A 19,551-nucleotide genomic window follows, 5' to 3' on the forward strand; every position below is an offset into this window, starting at 1 on the left:
AAAATTAAGAGTCTTCTCTTGTTACAAGTAGCATGTAACCTCACTATATCTGAAAAGTAAGTGAAAACATTTTCTCTCTCTTCAGTTTGTTTACTGACGCATCTGACAAAACTACCTGTCTCATCAATTTCACTCCTTCCCCTGGATGAGAGGATCTTTCATACAGCAAGAGGAGAAAGAGAAATGTTTTAAAAAATTGAAAATATGATGGTATAAATCACAAAAGTTAGGACAGTGAAATACCTGAAACTATCTTTAAACACAGGTTTGAAAACAATGATGTCGCTGTGAGGATTTTATTCACATTTTACAAGTAAGGAAAGGGTCACAAGGAAATCAAGAGTTTGCCCAAGATCAAACAGCAGGTCAATATCAGATCCAGACATTGGATTCAGCAAGTTCTAGCTTCCAGTCCTATGCTTTGTCCTCTAGACCATACTACCTCTGCAACAGCATTAACAATGGCCCTGCTTCTGCACAGCTAGCAGGGTGAGTTCACACATTACTTTTCAACGGAACATACCAAAATAATGGTTTTAAAAATATATACATCTAAATTGTCAAGTGTTTTTTTTTATTTCAGTAGATATTTGTAATACTCACCAAATTAGAATAAAAAAATTATCAAATGTTTACCGAAATAGTTGAAAAGCATCCCTTTTAAAACAACAGCAACAACTTTAGGCTACAAGGGAATAGATTCATTTACCCGGCCTATCTCATGACCATCACAGGCATCTCTGCAGACGACCTCCATGAGGGCAGCCCCGTAGCTTTCAATAATTGCCATGTTTTCTCGCTGCAGTTTACTGAACGCATCTTCTGGAGCTGTCAGACGTTCCCACATTGTTTTCTTGGCTATAAAAAGTGAGAAAAATAGAATTAAAGGAGATGCAGAAGGATGAAGTGGTTTGATGCAGCAAAACAGCCACCACTTCTTTCAGGGCATTAAAGTAGTCACAATCCACAATCTATATATAATCTCAGTAAGCGTGTTGGGGGGGTGGGGGGGGAAGAGAGGGGGAGGAGGAGGAAAGAGAGGTTATGTTGAAGTGAAAAGGTTCCGGTACAAATATGTTTGGTCCAAAAATCAGTTACGCTGGCCAGAACATCCAAGTGGGGTGCGTGTGTATACATGTACGTATATATCCCCTCCCCTCAGATGGTCTGGTCAGGAAAATTTACTGTAGGATAAAATATATATAACATGCATAGGTGCTGGAACTAGAGATATGGGGGGGTGCTGCTGCTGCTGCACCCCCCCTGGCTTGAAGTGGTTTCTATTATATCAGGGGTGGCCAACCTGTGGCTCTGGAGCTGCATGCAGCTCTTCAGAGGTTAATATGCAGCTCCTTACCTAGGCACTGATTCCAGGGCTGGAGCTATAGATGCTAACTTTCCAATGTGCTGGGTGGTGATCACTGCTCAACCCCCTGCTCTGCCCCAAGCCCTGCCCCCACTCCACCCCTTCCCCCAAGGCTCCTGCCCCTTTCCCAGAGCCTTGCATGCCCTTGTTCCATCCCCTCTCCCCCTCATAGCCTCCCGCGCACGTGAAACAGCTGATTGCGGTGAGCAGGGGGAGTAGGCGCTGATTGTTGGGGGCTGGCAGGAGGCGCTGGGGCGTGGATGGGGGGCTGCTGAAGTATTACTGTGGCTCTTTGGCAATGTACATTGGTAAATTCTGGCTCCTTCTCAGGCTCAGGTTGGCCACCCCTGCATTATATACAGGATTTACAGTTTTGTTCAATGGCTCACAGCATCCCCACTACAAAAATTGTTCCAGCACCCCTGTATATATGCAAACTCTTTCAATTGAACCTAACAAACTTCCACTGAGATCAAAGCAATCAATCCTAAGGGAAGCAAACAAGATGAATCCAGTGGAAAAGAGTTATTTCCAAAGCAACGAATAAATTGTAAAGGAATTGTAACAATTTTACTGACACTTTCAATCACTGCAATTCCCAGCACTAATAAAATCATAGTGGTGGTAGTCTGAATGACCACGCATGAGACCCAAGTTTGATTTCTGATCCTGATCCCTTGCTCTGAGATTCAGCAGTGGCTAGGAATACTGACGAGGCAAAGAATTCAGCTCTTAAACAGAAAGAGTGTGGCTGGCAACAGTAGCCCTGCTGGTTGCTTAAGGAGCAGTCTTGACTAGCTTTGAAAACGAGTTCCTTTCAAGACATCTTCCGCTAGACGAATGGTAGCAGTGCAAAAAAGCTTTAAGAGGTTCCTGTAGTTCCAAATGAAACTTAGAGAGTGCATAAGCAGGAGTGCAAAGAATGTTTTCCAACAGCTTCCAACAATTTTAACAGATTTAATAATTTCCAACTGGCCCTGAGCCCTTTAACAGATTTGTAATTATGGTTCCTACTTATTAAATGGACACTGAATAACAGATCACACATTTTAGTCCTTGATATCAGGAAATCCTACGCTCATGGCACATAATACATTTTGAATTAACACTTAGAAATGGCCGTTGACAATTCTCTGACCTGACTTAATTCTGACACAGTGAGATAACAAACAGCACTGAGTTTGTTACCCAACTGGTCTTCTTTTTCTCAAAACACAATTGTATCCTACCTGCTTCTAAGGTGTCTGGTTCATCTGGTCTTTGGGCAATCTGTAAGTAATAAAGCAGTGATCCATACAGGTGTGTTCTCACTCGTTGGAATCCACCACCTGGCCATAGGAAACAGTTATTTGTAATGGAACAAATTGATACAAGTCAAATCATTATTCTATTAATACCATCTGTGCCTCCCACTTAATTTATCTTCACAATGCTAATGCTGGCAGTAGCAAAACAAATGAAAAATTATGTTTTCTTATACGAGAGCTTTGTCTTTGGTGTACCGATCCAGGGTTATGAGAATGAGTTTGGCAAAGCAAGGTCTTGTCTGATAAGCTATAACCACTTCAATATTCAATCCCCTTTTTATATATATATATATATATATCAATCACACCACATAGCCCTCCATCAAAACAGTTCTGATTTTCAGGATAGCATGCTAAGTAACTGTCTCCTCAGAGAAACATAACTTACGGGATGTCTATAAAGGTAACTCTGAAAGGTGCACCTGTATTAATGTCATAAAGAAGTTCAATCCAGTGATTTAAGGGGGGTTCACAGTGCATTTATGCAGTCTCGGCATGTTAGAATCCATTCACAGACAGTGCAATTGTTTTATGCTTTTAACTGCATACCTGTTTTCAAAATGAAATCCAGTAGTTTTTTTAAGATGATATGGAGGGAAGAGTCACCAATGGAAGCAAAACCCACAGATATGCCCTCTGAACCAGGTGATGAGGTGAAAGAACCATCCAGCATCAAGAAATACTGGGAGTGTCCAGGTACAGGGACTGCAAGTGGCCGCTTTTGCTCAGTGCGCACAGACTGGCTCAGGTGGGCAGTAAGGGTAAACACAGCCCCTGCCACCACTGGCATTAACTCCTGAGCTGCATCATCATCCAGGATCTTAAGAGGACGGGGGGAAGAAAAGAGCAAATGTATGATTTCAGGAGGTAACAGACCACTTATTCAGCTGCCCACATCTACATAATTTCTGCAAGCAAAAGGAACACATCTTAATGTTACATTATTTGACATTGTTATTTCATGAAATTAGAAATAGAATATTTTCTATACAAAATAAATCAATATCTGAACACAGTGTCTCTTTTCAGAAATAGTGTAATATAATATTTTGGACTAGACTATTAGCCTTTTGGTTCTCACTTCCCCAAACTGCAAACATAATGACATTTGTATTTGGGCAGGGAAACAGAAGGAGAAGAGTGTAGTGGATGTATTAAAACCTGATTTTAAATAGTTCACATATAAACAAACAAGTTAGAGAAAGAACAACTCAGCCATGTTACATTTCAATATTTAAAAAAAATTCATATTAGAAAAAGGAAAAAAAGTTAAACAAGACACGATTTAGAAAAACTTGGCACCAATCTGAGAGCAGCCATAAGAATTCTTCAGGAAGGGGACAAAGTCAGTACAGCTCTACCTCCATATAACGCTGTCCTCGAGAGCCAAAAAATCTTACTGTGTTATAGGTTATATTGTACTTGCTTTGATCCACCAGAGTACGCAGCCCCCACAGAGCACTGCTTTTACCACGTTCTATCCGAATTCATGTTATGTCGGGTCGCATTATATCGGGGTAGAGGTGTACGTCATTAGTCTTGTTTCATCTGACTATTTAAATGGTAAAATTACCTTCTCAGTTACCTGTTTATATAAATACCCTTTGCAACCAAAGTTCTTTTCCTAACTTGCCTTTGTATACCTATAAAATGATTTGGCACAATTATTTCTTTGTCTTTACAAACTGGTAAAAATTATTCGTTTGCCAAAGTTAATAAAAGTGTTAGTTTAAAAAAAAAAATTGCTCTTCACAAGACCAATAATATGTACATTTCAAAGAAGCAGATAGTTTAGCTGTTGATCTCCAAAAACTGTGGAAATTCAGTGTGCTTTGGCCATGGGAGGCCTCACTTATGTTTCCTTTACTGTAACAAACATATTGGGAATTTAAAAAAAAAAAAAAAAAAAGACATACAATTTTTCTTTAAAATAATTCCTACCAAACTAACACAGATGAATAAATGTAATAAAATCAGACAATTTGTATTTTTACCTGGACAAAAATTAGAATAATATTTTTTTCTAAAATTCTGCTATAAATTTCTCCATAAATAGGACACCTAATAAAATGATTGTGTATGACATGTCAGAAATTAGGTCTCTGCAAGAAAACCAAAAATAAAGTTCTAATACTTCAATGCTCTGTCAACCACAATATTCCTCATCAAACACTGTCCTGGATAGACAGTAATGGTAATGGCTAGTTGTCCAGCTAGTCACAAATTACTGAAACAATTCAGTGGTAAAACATCCCAAAAGATTTTAGTTACAAAACAATCCACGTTTTTAAAAGTCACTCCCTACTGTAAAATCAAATTTTTGCATTTGCATGTGACATTTTTTTTCTCCCCAAGAAACCAAAAATGGAATATGCAGCTAATCATCCAAATGGACTGAATTAACATCTGAGGTGTTTATTTTTCCCTGCTGGGGGTCCACTATGTCCCTGAGGATTCTCCCTTCCCAAAACATTATTTTTCCTTTTATCACATTCCTAACAGTCACTGTCTTTCTAGCTTTCATAATCAGACTGGAACCTCTTTGGTGTTTGTCAACAAGTTGTTCTATCGTCAACATAGTTGTTAATGAATGATACAAAGCATTCCCTCTCTCTATAGCACATGCAATTTTTGCTAGCATAATGATAGTAATGGAGGAAAACAGGAATACGAACATAGCCCAGTAGGTGTTTTGTAAAATAGTAAAAAGATGAAATTTTACCTTTAATGCAAAATCAAGTACCATCACAGTTCAAAAAGATGGTTGGTTTCCAAAAGACCATTACCTTGTCATGCACATCGTGTAAGAGGTCCCGGATAATCAGCTGTCTGTCTTCAGCCTGTATGAGGTCTTGAGGGCAGGCAGTCAGTATAATTTCCACCAGCTGTCTCCAGGATTCCAGTGCATGCCGCTTTGCATGGAGACACTGCAGCAGCTTGTTCCGCTCTACCACATACTGCAGAATTGTGTTGATCTCCTGGACTCCCAAGAAAAGGAAATTTTAGTTAGATTATATAGCACAAGAAAATGATGACAGACTGCAGGTGGCGTGTCTTATTTTTTGGTCATAGTCTTTGAAAAAAATAAACTACTTAAATATCTTTAGTTTATCAGAAAAAGCAATGGAATTGTTCATTCAATTCAATGGGACTAGGGACTTTTCTAAGCAAGGTGTAAATCTACAGTGCTCTAGAGTGTCGTACACTAACTGGCCGTCTGGACCCTCCTACCAGGCATTAAAAGTTCCCTAATGTGCTTTGACCATCTCTCATTTCAAACATCAGTAAGTCAAAGCACACAAGGGAACTTTTAGTGCATAGAGGCAGGTTCCACACAATTAGTGCACAGCAATCTAGTGTGCTGTAGATTTACACCCCGGTTTGCCGCATACTAACTCTCTATCTAGACATGCCCTAGGTCAAGAGTAGGCAACCTATGGCACGTGTACCAAAGGCGGCACACGAGCTGATTTTCAGTGGCACTCACACTGCCCGTGTCCTGGCCACCGGTCCAGGGGGCTATGCATTTTAATTTAATTTTAAATGAAGCTTCTTAAACATTTAAAAAACCTTATTTACTTTACATACAGCAATAGTTTAGTTATATATTATAGACTTGTAGAAAGAGACCTTCTAAAAACATTAAAATGTATTACTGGCACATGAAACCTTAAATTAGAGTGAATAAATGAAGACTCGGCACACCACTTCTGAAAGGTTGTCAACCCTTGCCTTAGGTTATTTTGACTAGGCTTACCTCCATAAGTAAAGGTCTCTGTCCTATGGCTGCCATTCCTGGAAGGGCATTAACTTCTGCAACCAGAACTCTATGAAGATACTGGAATTGAAAGAGCAGGGGAAAAAAAATAAAAATCAAACTAATAGAATGAAAGGGGGTACCAGTATGCCTAAATACTGCCGTGTCTAGATTGTGAACTTCCCTGCTGTCTGGAAATGTTTGCAACACATAAGCATAGTGGATTCAGCCTAGGAGACAACTGCACACTTAGGCCTTGTCTACACTACCAGGGTAAGTCGACCTAAGTTATGTTACTCCAGCTATGAGAATAACATAGTTGGAGTCAACGGAGCTTAGTGTCTATACCACGCTGCGTCGACAGGAGATGCTCTCCCATTGATTTACCTTACTCCTCTCGTTCCGTGGAGTACCGGAGTTGACAGGAGAGCGCTCTGCGGTCGATTTAGCAGGTCTTCACTAGACCCGCTACTAAATCAACCCCCCACTGCATCGATCGCAGCAGCAGCAATTCCCAGTAAGTGTAGACATGGCCTTAGTTTCCTTGATTTTGCATGTTCCCCGCTTATCTCACCCCTCTCCTATTACTGCAGCCCTTCAACTGCCCAATTCACTCTGCTTCACACCCTCCTCTCATCACTTCCCGCTTTGCTTTTCCCAAACAGTTTTCCTCTTCCTTTATCCACCCCGTCTTAGTCCCACAATCCCTTCCTCTTCCCACTTCAATTTCAACTGCTCCCCACTCCAAAAAAAGTCTAAAGATTTTTAAAACAATTATATTTTAAAAAGACATGGAACAACTTCGTATCAACATGGCCAAGTTCTTACCATCACCCAGATAACTGCTTATATGTTGTATCCTTTCCCCAACCCTTTATCTGCTCTTTGACTTACAGACTTTAAAGTCTTTAAGGCAGGGATTGGGTCTTCCTATATGTTCATACAGCACCCTGCACAATGAACCATGATCCTGACTGCAGCCTTTGCATGCTACTCCATTACATATGTATATAAATAAGTGACAATTTAAGTCACATTATTAATAAAATTTGGGGGGAGAGAGAGTTTAAAATGGAAAAACATTGCAGAGCACAAAAACTCTCCTGAGAGCATCCATCATCAGTAGAACACAGATGGAGTACCAATAGCTCTTATACAATATATGGACATTAAAAAGAAAATCAGGTTTAAGTTTAAGTAGCTCACACGATGAAACATCTTCAGAACTTTCTACTCTACAATAAAAGGGGAACAACAATAGCAGGTGAAGTTGCTCAGAAGGTCCATAGGTAATCAAGACTCTGGAGCACTTGGTAGAGGTGGTGGTTCTGCTCCTGGCCCTACTGTAACTGATCACAGCTCAGAGTAGTTGGGGGGGGGGATAGACAATACGTTAATTGCCAATTGTTGCATGCTTGTAACGTGCTACTGAGCTGGATCAGTCTTAAACTAAAAATATCTTTATTAGTTCAAAGTGTCCACTATCTGAACCTCATTGGGAAGGTAAATCCCAACATGGGGGCCAGGGCACTATCAGTGCGTACAATGACCAGTAATAACAGAACCTAAACCCCAAAAGCCATTTTTTAAAATTACAAAATCAAATTTTAGACACCTTGCCTAGCTTGAGACAGCACTCTCCAAACACTGCTTACCTTGACGTTGCAGATAACTTGCCCACGTGCATTCTTGTGCTCACAGTTAGCAATGACCAGTTCAATCTGAGCACGGTCAAAAAAATCCAGTTGCAAAGGTTCAGGGATCTCCTGGCTGAAGTCAATGGAATCCAGAATACTCAAGATCTTCCTGCGTACTGTGAAAGAAAATGAACTATTATGCTATTCAGAAATACCAAGGACCTACTGGGACCTTAACTGACATTTATAAGTACAATTCTTCACTTTAACATGCCTCACATTAACAGCTTTCTGACCAGATAAGGCTATCAATCTGTTAACAGAATAGATTTTTGGTTTTTATGATTTAGATTAGATTAACTCATTTCTACAATGTTATTTCTCATTTTATATATGCACATGGGCCAAAATTTTCAGGTGTCTAAAATTCAGCTCCTAAATAAAAAACAGACTGATTTTCAGAGGCGAAGAGAACTTGAGGCAACTTTTGAGTGCCTGACATGGATTTAGGAGTTCAACTTTAGTCACCTAAGTTCTAAAAAAAAACAAAAACAAAAAAACTAACACAAATACAAATATTTTCAGTCACAGAAACTTAATGATACTATTTAGGGGTGTGTCACAGTAAGTCTCAAAATGGTTACTGTGCCAGTTCACTTACGGACTGCCTTTTGCCCTCCCTCGTGCATTACTCTTTTACCTCTTCTCCTATTCCAGTATTTTTCCCTCATTATAAAACTCACTTTGCTTTCTAAAATCCATTATTTCATGCTAGATAATAGTGTTCTGCCTACTGTAGTTGTTGCTATTGCTTATGTCTGCCATTTTTCATGCTGAAATTGATCTGCTAGAGGCAGCCTTTCCTGTTCATCAGTAGAAAATCCTTATTAAGAAATAATGAATCTCCAGAGCATTTACCTTTGGAGGCGGTGTCAACGTGAAGAAACGCACTGATTGATCGACTTTCATCTTCCATTCCTCCTTCACCATCAGCTAAGAGTATTGAAATACAATAAATCAGAAAACTAAGATAGAGAAAAATGTAAACGATTTGACCAAGCCTGAAAGGGCACATGACACGACTGCCGACCAGTCAATGTCTCACTTTTAGGTCACTGGTTCAAATCCAGACCAGGATGGTAGAAAGTGAAAACAGTTATTGTCTGATCACTGGTGGCTAATGATTCTATCCAGGTTGGAGAGGTAATGTCTGTAGAATATTTTACAGAGACATTTCAAACAAACCGACAGGCAAACAAAAAAGAATGAAAGGAAGAAAGAGTATAATCCTGTGTTCCATACATTGCAGTCCACATTCCTCACTCCTGCAGTGCCAATACCAAACTAAATACCAGAAAGGTTTTCAAATGTTAAACAAGAACTAAAGTGTGTGTGTGTGTGTGTGTGTGTGTGTGTGTGTGTGTGTGTGTGTGTGTGTGTGTGTGTGTGTGTGATTGTGTGTGTGTGTAAAAAAGAGGAGTAATTTAAGTAAGGAAAGAGGACTTTCTCACTAGTTCAAATCTTGGTTTCCCTATTCTCCCCCAAAACATACCCCATTTTACCTAAGTAAGGTTTTACAGGCATGTCATCCAGCAGCAGATGCAAGAGTCTCTGTGTGTGGGAACGCTGGCGGTTCAGTGATGTCACACGCAGTTCTATAGATGCTGTTTTCATCAGCCAAGACATCTGGTTTAGTGCTGAAATCTCATGTTCTAGATAAGGGAAAGAATCACACAGCTGAGTAAAAATAATGCTTCGTATTACAATAAAATTGTTTTTTTGTTTGGGTGGGGGTTTTTTGGATGATGCGTGTGAGAGAAGTGATTTTCAACTTAATTGAACCTCGCTAAATTGTTTCCTTACTTCTTGCTCATGAAAGCTAAGGACTGACAGAACTGTCCAATGCCAGGAAAGGTTGCAGTGGTCACACATGTATGTACCAACTACACTGCACAGTACTCTGCCTTTTCTGAGCAAAGATGGTCAATTCTGATCAATTATGGTGCCTTTATGATCTGAATGAATATCAACTAGGCACTCAGCTGAGATAGAATGTACTCAGCCTAAGTCTACACTTGCAGCAGCATGTAGAGCAGACACTAGACACCCAGTTAGCATGGGTGTAAACAGCAGTGTAGATGGTGAGGCATGTCTTAAATGAGTAGAGGAGTACAGCAGAGCACCCTACATGCCTGAACCCCATAGATATATACCCTACATGGGCTCTCTACAAGCCCAAGCAGTGCCTCCCACATCTGTAGTGTCCCACTGCCTCCGGATTGCCAGAGCCTTTCCCTGTCACAACGTGAAAGGCTCTGGAAGCAGGGATAGGCTCCGACAAGGGGGAAACAGTAGGGAAAGGCTCTAGCACAGAGAAGCTGTCGGAGCCTTTCCCCACAGCCTCCCCGCTGCTGGAACCTTTCATTCTGGCATGCAGCTACACATGTAATGCCTCTACTCTACACACTGCCATTAGTCAAACTTGACCAGGCTTGAACTGTTGCCTCCAGAAATCTTCATGTTCTATGTTCATCTAATTTAGGATTGTAAAATCTTAGAGGTAGACACGGTTTTTTAATCTCTGTAAAGGATTATCCAAAGTCATGGCACTATATACTCATTTACTAACAAATAGTAAGTTAATACATTGCATCACCTAGACCAGCCTTTGTTACATCCAATTAATTTTTAAACTTATTATCATTATTACAACTGAAAAATATCTTTAGAAACATTAAAATGCACCTATTAATTATTCAAAAATTAATGCCAGCATTAGAAATAATCTCAGGCAATTATTCATAACAAGGATATGACATTTCATAACATTTCATACTATTTGCATACAATTTTTCACTTCCCTGGCTCTACCTGGATCCAAAAGCCTTCCCCACTTTTCAAAATGTAGAATTCCACAGTAGCATCTAACAAATTTGTAATGGAAGTGAAACTTACAAATACTCTAGACTTTTGTGGGATTCGCAGATTAAACAGGGATGAATTGCAAACCACAATAATAAAGTATTTTGAGAAAAAAAATGTATCTTGAAATGTGTCTCTCTCTTCCATGTCCCCTCTTACCCATGCCTACTCAGTCTGCAAATTCGATATGATGGTATACAACAGCTTTCACAATTACAGTTTGGATTTCAGACTAGTAAATCCAAGGAGATTACTTTGCTAAAATCAACAAATTAGCTGACAGACTGGATTTAATCCATTCAATCAAGAACTCACCTAGAACCTTGACACCTCCCAGTATCAAAGGGATAAGCAATTTTAAATTAACATGAATTTTTCTTCTAAATATTTTTTTTTTTTTTTTTTTTACCTTTGATAGAAAATGGCAAATGCTGCAACTGAGAGAATAAGAAATCCTGGCTGGTCCTCAAATATCTCATAGTTGGACCTGATGTATCTGAGCACGCACACAACTGATAGATCACCTGATAATTGGAACAAAAATAAGGTTTTAATTTCTGTTCCAAATTTAAAAGACACCAATTCAAAAGAAAAATAAGATACACACAAAAATATATGACTTAACTAATACCGTGTCTGTGTTTAAAACAAACATCCCATTGGTCTACTCCAAGGCTGAATAAATCACTTATATCAGATTGTCACACCACTGAAGGACTAGATGAATAGGTAGATGATTAGCTTCTATTCATACATGCTGTGGCACCATCCTGTTCTCTTAGCTGGAAAGGTATGGAGCTTTCTCAATCCTTGGATCCACCATAGGAAGGAAATATACTCCATGTCACTTTCCTTCTGTGGCATGTCTTCCTTCCTGACTTTAGAACCAATTTGAATGAATTCCATTTGAAGTCATTTTTATTTCGAAAGGCTTTTAGCATGACATGATGACTTATTTATATTTTTATCTGATTTGATTTTATATGCAAGGCGCCTAGCTCAGCAATGATGCATACATGCCTAATTAAATTATGTCCATTTAGAATATAATTATTTGTCATTGCTGCAAAGTTAAGGGGAGACACTCCACACTAGATTTTGAGAGTTCTTTACAAGTACGGATTATTCATATTTTTTATTCTCTAGGCCAGTGGTTCTCAAACTAGGGCCACCACCTGTTCAGGGAAAGCCCCTGGCGGGCCGGGCCGGTTTGTTTACCTGCCGCGTCCGCAGGTGCGGCCGATCGCAGCTCCCAGTGGCCGCGGTTCGCCGCTTCAGGCCAATGGGGGCTGCAGGAAGCGGTGTGGGACGTGCTAGCCGCCCTTCCTGCAGCCCCCATTGGCCTGGAGCGGCGAACCACGGCCAGTGGGAGCCGCGATCGGCCGAACCTGCGGACGCGGCAGGTAAACAAACCGGCCCGGCCTGGCCCACCAGGGGCTTTCCCTGAACAAGCGGCGGCCCTAGTTTGAGAACCACTGCTCTAGGCAAACAATGGATGGTGCAAAAATAGAACAACACACTCCTTGTTTAATTAACAAGCCACACATTAGTAGGAGAAACACAAAGCAAAGGTTGCTTTATAAAGAGTATCCATTTACTAACTTTGGCGTGATTGCAGATTCTTTATATTGTAAATACGCAGTAATCCATTTTTACATAAGGGAAGGATAGAGGAGTAAAAGTTTTAGTATGTAAAAAAATGTACCATAAACATATGGAACAAAAAACTATCCAATCACAACCACCTCTGTGCTCATTACTAACCAAGAAGTGGAAACCCTGTTTCAGATTCTGCCAACAGGAAATATTCTGTATACAATACCTGATAACACAGTTCTGCAAGATGGGGAGATTCTTGCACTGCTGTAGGGCCCGTCCTCGTTTCAGTACCTTTCTCCAGTATATTCAAAATAGCATGAAGGCAAGTTCGTGGGCAACCCAAGACACCTTAAAAGAAGATTAATTATTTTTGTTTAGCACTGGTTGACTTTCATAAATATCATTAACATGCAGAGCTTACATATACACCATTATAGAAACCAGATCCCTCACACCGATCGTGCACTGTACACACAGCTGTGTTCCACGTATCAGCTTCACAAAATCTGGCAGAGATTTCGGTATGGTGGGAATTGCACCTTATTAAAATTCATAAGAAAGTGTTTGACACACTTTTTTTTTGCATTAGTAAAGAGAGAGAACAAATAGTCCCGTATCTGTCACAGTTTATTTAGGACCCTTTTTCTTCAATTCTATTAAAAACAACAGTGAATTCAATAAGTTTTTTTTCATATTCTTGATAAACTGCATAACAATTTTGGATTCCTGCTCTCTACTAAGCTTTGAAATTATTGGTCAATACTCCATTAAAAGGAGAGATTAATACTCTTGTCTTCCATTGATTATATCATGAAATTTACATGGTTAAACTTGCACACTAACCAAGAAAAAATGATTCAATGTGAAAATGGAGCCCTTTCTTTTTATTCTTTTTTTAATCATTATCTCCTTCAAATGCTGAACAGAACAAGTTCCATGCTTGTAGTGTTTCAGAATCTGGTTGAAGAGTAGGATGGCCAGGAATCATCAATAATTATATTTGTTAATCTATGGCATGATAATCACCCAACTTGTAAAATGATGAATAATATCTAAATAATAATAAACGCTCTATGGAGAGATAAGAAATTAATTCCTGCAAGGATTTCACATGGCAACGTAAGCCATGAGAGCAAAGCATCATAAGAATCCCAATGTGAAATGTTTTGTTTAACTGCCGCACACAGATATGCGCTTCTACCACTTCCTACCAGAAGAACTGAAATAAAACAAACCTAAAGATCCGAAATATATTCAAGTATTCTCTTGAAAACCATTCTTTAAATATCTCCATTCATCAGAACACACAGAAAAAACTGTTTTCCATCCTAGAGTCAGATTCAACACAATTTACTTAAATCATTAAACCAAAAATATAATGTTCACCTGGACTGAAATCTCCATATTTGGTTTCAATGATAAACGAGTTTTAGAAAGTCAAACATATAAATACTTGTGTAGTGTCATAATAAATTGAAGATCTACTTAATGTCATAATGATGTAAAGTACTTTGCAGCTAGGTCAGAATGGAGACATTCAAGATTACTATATTAAGTGCCTCTAGCTTTCCTGGTAAGGCTACCTGTGGATAAGAGCAAGTAGTTTACATACTGGCCACTGTTAAGCTATTACATAGTGGACGCTTGTTTGCAGAGCCGCCACCACATACAAGCAACAATTCGCTTGGAATACTTTCCGTACTATGTCAATGCTCCCCATTAACAGCAACAGCCGCTTAGGAGCAACATAGCAAAAGGGCACCAATATGTTGCTACTAATGAGAGTCTACTGTATTTTGAAACTGCCAAACCACTATCAGCAAGTAAAAGTGATCTGTAAGTGGGGAAAAAAGGACTCGTTTCCTTTTGTATGTCTTTTTGGTGCATAAAGGCAGCCTGAATTTTTTTTTTTTTTTAATTATTATTTTTTCACATTATAAATTCAGGTTCCATCCACCTCACTCTTCCTGGAAGGTTATGGACAACTGGGAATTTGCTGGGATTATATCCAATATCAAGCAATTGTAAGCTGATTGGGAGGGGTATTCGGTTTTGTTCAGAGTATTTAAAACAGACATTAATATTTGTTTCTTCTTCAAGGCTTTGTCCCATCTATCTGGGGTTGGTTCTTCGAGTCTTTCTCCATTCCAGTCGGTCTTAAAACAGTTCCTTGGAAACTCTGCTGCTAATCAAATATTTTTGTACATCTATCTATCTAGTTTTGGGTCTTCCAACATCTCTTTTAAACTTACAAGTGGAGGGTAACACTCTATTTCCTATATATTCTTCCGATCTTTTTTTTTTTCACCTAATCACCTAAACCTGAATTCCCTCAGCTTTTCTATAATTAGTACCACCACACTTCCCTAATGCCTTTGTTCTGAACATAGTCCTTCCTTCTAACTCTAATCATCTATCTTAACATTTTCATTTTCACTGTATTCGAGATCTGCTCCTATTTCTTCCTCTGTGCCCAGCATTCAGTGCCATGCAAAAGTACAGGCTCAATTACCATTGTGTAGATCTTACTTTCAATTTGATAGGCATTCTCCTATTGCAGATAATGAAAACAACTAAAAACATGTTTGGAGTTAACACCTATATATCTAAAACATTCTATAAAAGAGGTGGAAGAAAAAGTCTGTTTCAGAAATATACCTCACAACTAGGGCTGTCAAGCGATTAAAAAAATTAATCGTGATTAATCGTGTGATTAAAAAAATTAATCGTGATTAAATCACACTGCTAATAAGAATACCATTTATTTAAATATTTTTGGATGTTTTCTACATTTTCAAATACATTGATTTCAATTACAACACAGAACACAAAGTGTACAGTGCTCACTTTATATTTATTTTTGATTACAAGTATTTGCACTGTAAAAAAAAAAAAATAGTATTTCTGAATTCACCTAATACAAGTATGAAGAATGAAGGGGCATATGAACGTTTAGCATATCTGACACATAAATACCTTGCAACGCTGGCTACAAAAGTGCCATGCGAACGCCTGTTCTCACTTTCAGGTGACATTGTAAACAAGAAGTGGGCAGCATTATCTCCTACAAATTATAACCAAACTTGTTTGTCTGAGTGATTGGCTGAAGTAGGACTGAGTGGACTTGAAGGCTCCAAAATTTTACATTGGTTTATTTTTGAATGCAGTTTTTTTGTACATAATTCTACATTTGTAAGTTCAACTTTCATGATAAAGAGATTGCACTACCGTACTTGTATTAGGTGAATTGAAAAATACTATTTCTTTTGTTTTTTTACAGTGCAAATTTTTGTAATAAAAAAATATAGTGAGCACTGTACACTTAGTATTCTGGGCTGTAATTGAAATCAATGTATTTGAAAATGTAGAAAACATCCAAAAATATTTAATAAATTTCAATTGGCATTCTATTGTTCAACAGTGCGATTAATTGCGATTGATTTTTTTTTAGTTAATCATACGAGTTAACTGCGATTGACAGCCCTACTCACAACCCTTTCAACTAAGAGCTGAGAAAGCTAACAAATTCAGACAAACCCGCACCCAGTTTTCCAGCAAAGTCAAGTAACACCAGAGACTTGCCATTCTTGACACTTCTAAAAGGTTTCTAAGAAACAAAAAAAAAAGAAAATCCACCCATGCACAAACACACTTTACAGGCCTTCTTTACACACCTTACAAGACTAAAATTCACTTTCTTCTTCCAAAGATCACCTTGAGAAAAGAAAGGCAAACTTCTACATGATATAACTGGTTCAAACCAGATTAGCATCTGTGTATCTCCAGGTTCTCCTTACTGCGTAAAAGAATGTGTCCTGTGGTAGCTTACACTTCATATTTGAGTATCAATATACTTTTAAAATCCAATTCTTTAAGGTTAAGGCCATTTCCTTTGATGTCATGAACGAGGAATCAGGACTTTTTCCGCTAAGCTTTCCAATACATTTGTATCAATGTTGAGACAAAAGCTAGATAAACGCTAGATCCCCTTTTCATCCATGTACCTGGGTCTTGCAGATTTGTGGTGCTGACAGGTTTCTTCAGTTCAAACCCCAAAAAGTACAGGGCCAGATTGGGTGGACTGCACTCCAGAGAGGTGATGAGAAGATTCAGGATGTGGATTTTTGTTTCATGGTGGATCCGAGACTGCTTCTTTTCAGATTCCAGATCTTATTAGAAAGTGAAAAAAGGTCAGATGAAAACTGAAACGAAGATAATGTAACTACTGCATGGCCTTCCCTAGCCACAACATACAAACCAAATAAAAAAAAGCTACGGGTAAAACTCAGATCACTCTAGAAATTTCCAGGAATTAATTCCAAATAACTATTGAATATAATCCTGCACAGTTTGTCCAGAGCAATTTATAATTTTTCTCTCTTAAGAACTGGTTCGATTTTGAATAGGTTGTTCTTACAGTATCTTCTTAATTTAAAATAAATGAAGAATACTCTTCATCCAACCATGGGGCCCTCTGTGCAATTGCAGTGCCAAAACCATAACAGTTTCAGGGTTTACTTGCTCAGTAATTTGAAAGCTATACTTGCATGTATTTCCTTAGCTCGCTTTCAGCAATTTGAATCTACACAAAAGATAATCATGTAAATAAAATGTGACCAGCCACATACCATCTTCTGGATTAATTAATTCCTCTGCATCTTCATTGTCCAAACACTCCACAAACCCAGCCATCAGCTTCTGGCTTATACTCTGGATTCAGAAATGGAAGGTTGGGAATGAAAAACAGAGAGAAGTTTGTTGAAGATAAAACACTGATTTAAGTACAAGATAATTTTAAAAAATGAAATTTTATAGTTTCACACACAGGTGTAAATTTCACTGACAAAAATGTGATCAAACTAGTGAGCATTAATTATTGGGGTCTTAACTGTTCTAAGCATAGGTCAACTGGTAAGCCACATGATAAATAATATTTTAAACTCTAGTGTCTTAAAAATATGCTACATTAACCTCCCATACGGAGGACAGTCTAACCAAAGAAAAGGGTTAGTATGTCATACAAAACTGTCCTGTTCTTATCGTGGTAACTGTTTAATTAAAAATGTAATGCCATGAATAAGTAGCCAATCTTTATGGTGCTATGGAAAAATAATCTGTTCTTTTGTAGAGACAAGGCACTATGTAGCCTTACCACATATAATCTAGGTTTATTTTAAGTAAGTAGTAAAAATACTGTTTTCCCATCACTACTTTCTTTCCCAAATTCAAACAGAATGGTGGTTACCTGATCATGTGTGAAATCTCCTACTAGCTTTATCTGAATGTTGGAGTTACAAGAAATGCAACAGAGGATCTTGGCACTTTCAAAAGCCAGTTCAGGATTGCTGTTGCCATGATAAAGATACCTTTAAAAAATTTCAAGAATAATGCAATTAAATTGTTGATCACTCCAGAGTCTCCAGAGAATACTACCCAGAGGAAAAAAGAACATTTGTAAACTGAAAAATTTAAAATAAAATCTGAATAATTCAGTATATATAGAAAACTTTTTAAATTATAGATTTAAATTTTTGTCTACAGAGGTACACAGCAGCTAAACCCTCTCACCGCCAGTAATAAAGACTAACCAGGACAGAGATCACTCCCAGAAATTTTTCTGTTGTTTCCTCTACCCTATATCCAACTTAAAGGGGTCAATATAAATGAAAGAAGGCATTGGGACACACCCTCAGGAAATAAGTGGACAAAGAGCAATGGTCTGAAAGACTTCTATCTGAAAACTGTACACTTACTATTGTTATATGTAACATCTGATATTATAACAACTAAAGGATTAGAGAAAAAACTATTTACACACTTTGTTTTTACAGGGCTGTGTGTGTAATGATTTCACTGTTTCTCCTATGTAGTCCATTTTCCAGTTGTTTGTATTGGCCTGCCTATAGTAAAATGTCATTGTAAACCACAAACATTGGCAGAGGGACTCAAGTGTTGTACCTGAAACTGCATTGCTCTCTGTTTGAAAATCAAGTTGACAGTGTCCCTTTAATGGGAATAATTAACGGTCAGTTCTGCAAAAGGCTAGGGTAGCAGATTGGGTCAAAGGAACTTTTACTGGCCCAATCTACGGCTATCATGAAAAAGTCCAGGTTGGAGAAATGAAGCTTATACACAGGTAAGCAATGAATTTAAAAGTTCTGAATTTCGCAGAAAGGATGTGTAACTTTGAAATTTCCGTTCTGAGGAATTCTTCTAATGAGAAAATACAAACATAGGCCCACTCTTGCAATCGGATGTATGCAGGTGGACTCTTCGGGCTGTGCAGAATTCACTGTTCAGCGAGGCTCTGAGCAAGCAGAAGGGTCTGCTGTGTGGCTCCAACTGAAGAATTGCCTCTCCACTTTCCAACACAGCCAAAGTGCCTGCTCCCCAAAGTAATTTGTGCCTACCTGGCAATGTTTACCACGTTGTCTGCCTTTTTAGTGCGGGGGTTGATTCCTTGCAGCAGCTGTTCCAGAGGTGTGACAATTAGGGATAGGTGACTCTCACGTAAGAGATCCATAAAGAGGTTCTCCTTCTGTAGGGTCAGATTAAGAAGTGCAAGGCAATATTGCACTGCTTTCTCCAAATGCATCTTCCCTACAGAACATAGGCAAAAAAGCAAACATATACAACAGTTACACAGCAAGCCACAATTCCTGGAGCCTCTACAAAAAGGTAATATTTGAACAGCTCATCAAAATACTCCGTCAGAAAAGTACCTTGAGATCTGAACTTTTTTCAATTAACTTCCCTCAAAACATAACTTTATATATTTGAGAAACAAAAGATATATAAAAAGCAACAGAGGGTCCTGTGGCACCTTTAAGACTAACAGAAGTATTGGGAGCATAAGCTTTCGTGGGTAAGAACCTCACTTCTTCAGATGCAATCGCATCTGAAGAAGTGAGGTTCTTACCCACGAAAGCTTATGCTCCCAATACTTCTGTTAGTCTTAAAGGT

At 38.5% G+C, this 19,551-nt stretch overlaps 1 protein-coding gene across 1 annotated transcript in view; it reads right to left on the reverse strand.

Moving 5' to 3' along the window:
* The window catches only part of NUP205 (nucleoporin 205), a 66,646-nt gene that overhangs the window by 11,245 nt on the left and 35,850 nt on the right, over positions 1-19,551 (reverse strand). Inside the window, exons 18-31 of the mRNA XM_034773820.1 lie at positions 18,999-19,188; positions 17,834-17,954; positions 17,217-17,298; positions 16,593-16,757; positions 12,812-12,936; positions 11,399-11,513; positions 9,630-9,779; positions 8,986-9,060; positions 8,086-8,243; positions 6,431-6,511; positions 5,460-5,651; positions 3,223-3,493; positions 2,596-2,694; positions 710-858 (exon numbers count right to left, since the gene is read on the reverse strand). Of these exons, the coding sequence (XP_034629711.1) occupies positions 710-858; positions 2,596-2,694; positions 3,223-3,493; positions 5,460-5,651; positions 6,431-6,511; positions 8,086-8,243; positions 8,986-9,060; positions 9,630-9,779; positions 11,399-11,513; positions 12,812-12,936; positions 16,593-16,757; positions 17,217-17,298; positions 17,834-17,954; positions 18,999-19,188 (1,973 nt within the window). The remainder of the gene's footprint in view (positions 1-709; positions 859-2,595; positions 2,695-3,222; positions 3,494-5,459; positions 5,652-6,430; positions 6,512-8,085; positions 8,244-8,985; positions 9,061-9,629; positions 9,780-11,398; positions 11,514-12,811; positions 12,937-16,592; positions 16,758-17,216; positions 17,299-17,833; positions 17,955-18,998; positions 19,189-19,551) is intronic.

Source organism: Trachemys scripta, chromosome 1, assembly GCF_013100865.1.
Source record: "Trachemys scripta elegans isolate TJP31775 chromosome 1, CAS_Tse_1.0, whole genome shotgun sequence".
NCBI classification, from domain to species: Eukaryota; Metazoa; Chordata; order Testudines; family Emydidae; genus Trachemys; species Trachemys scripta.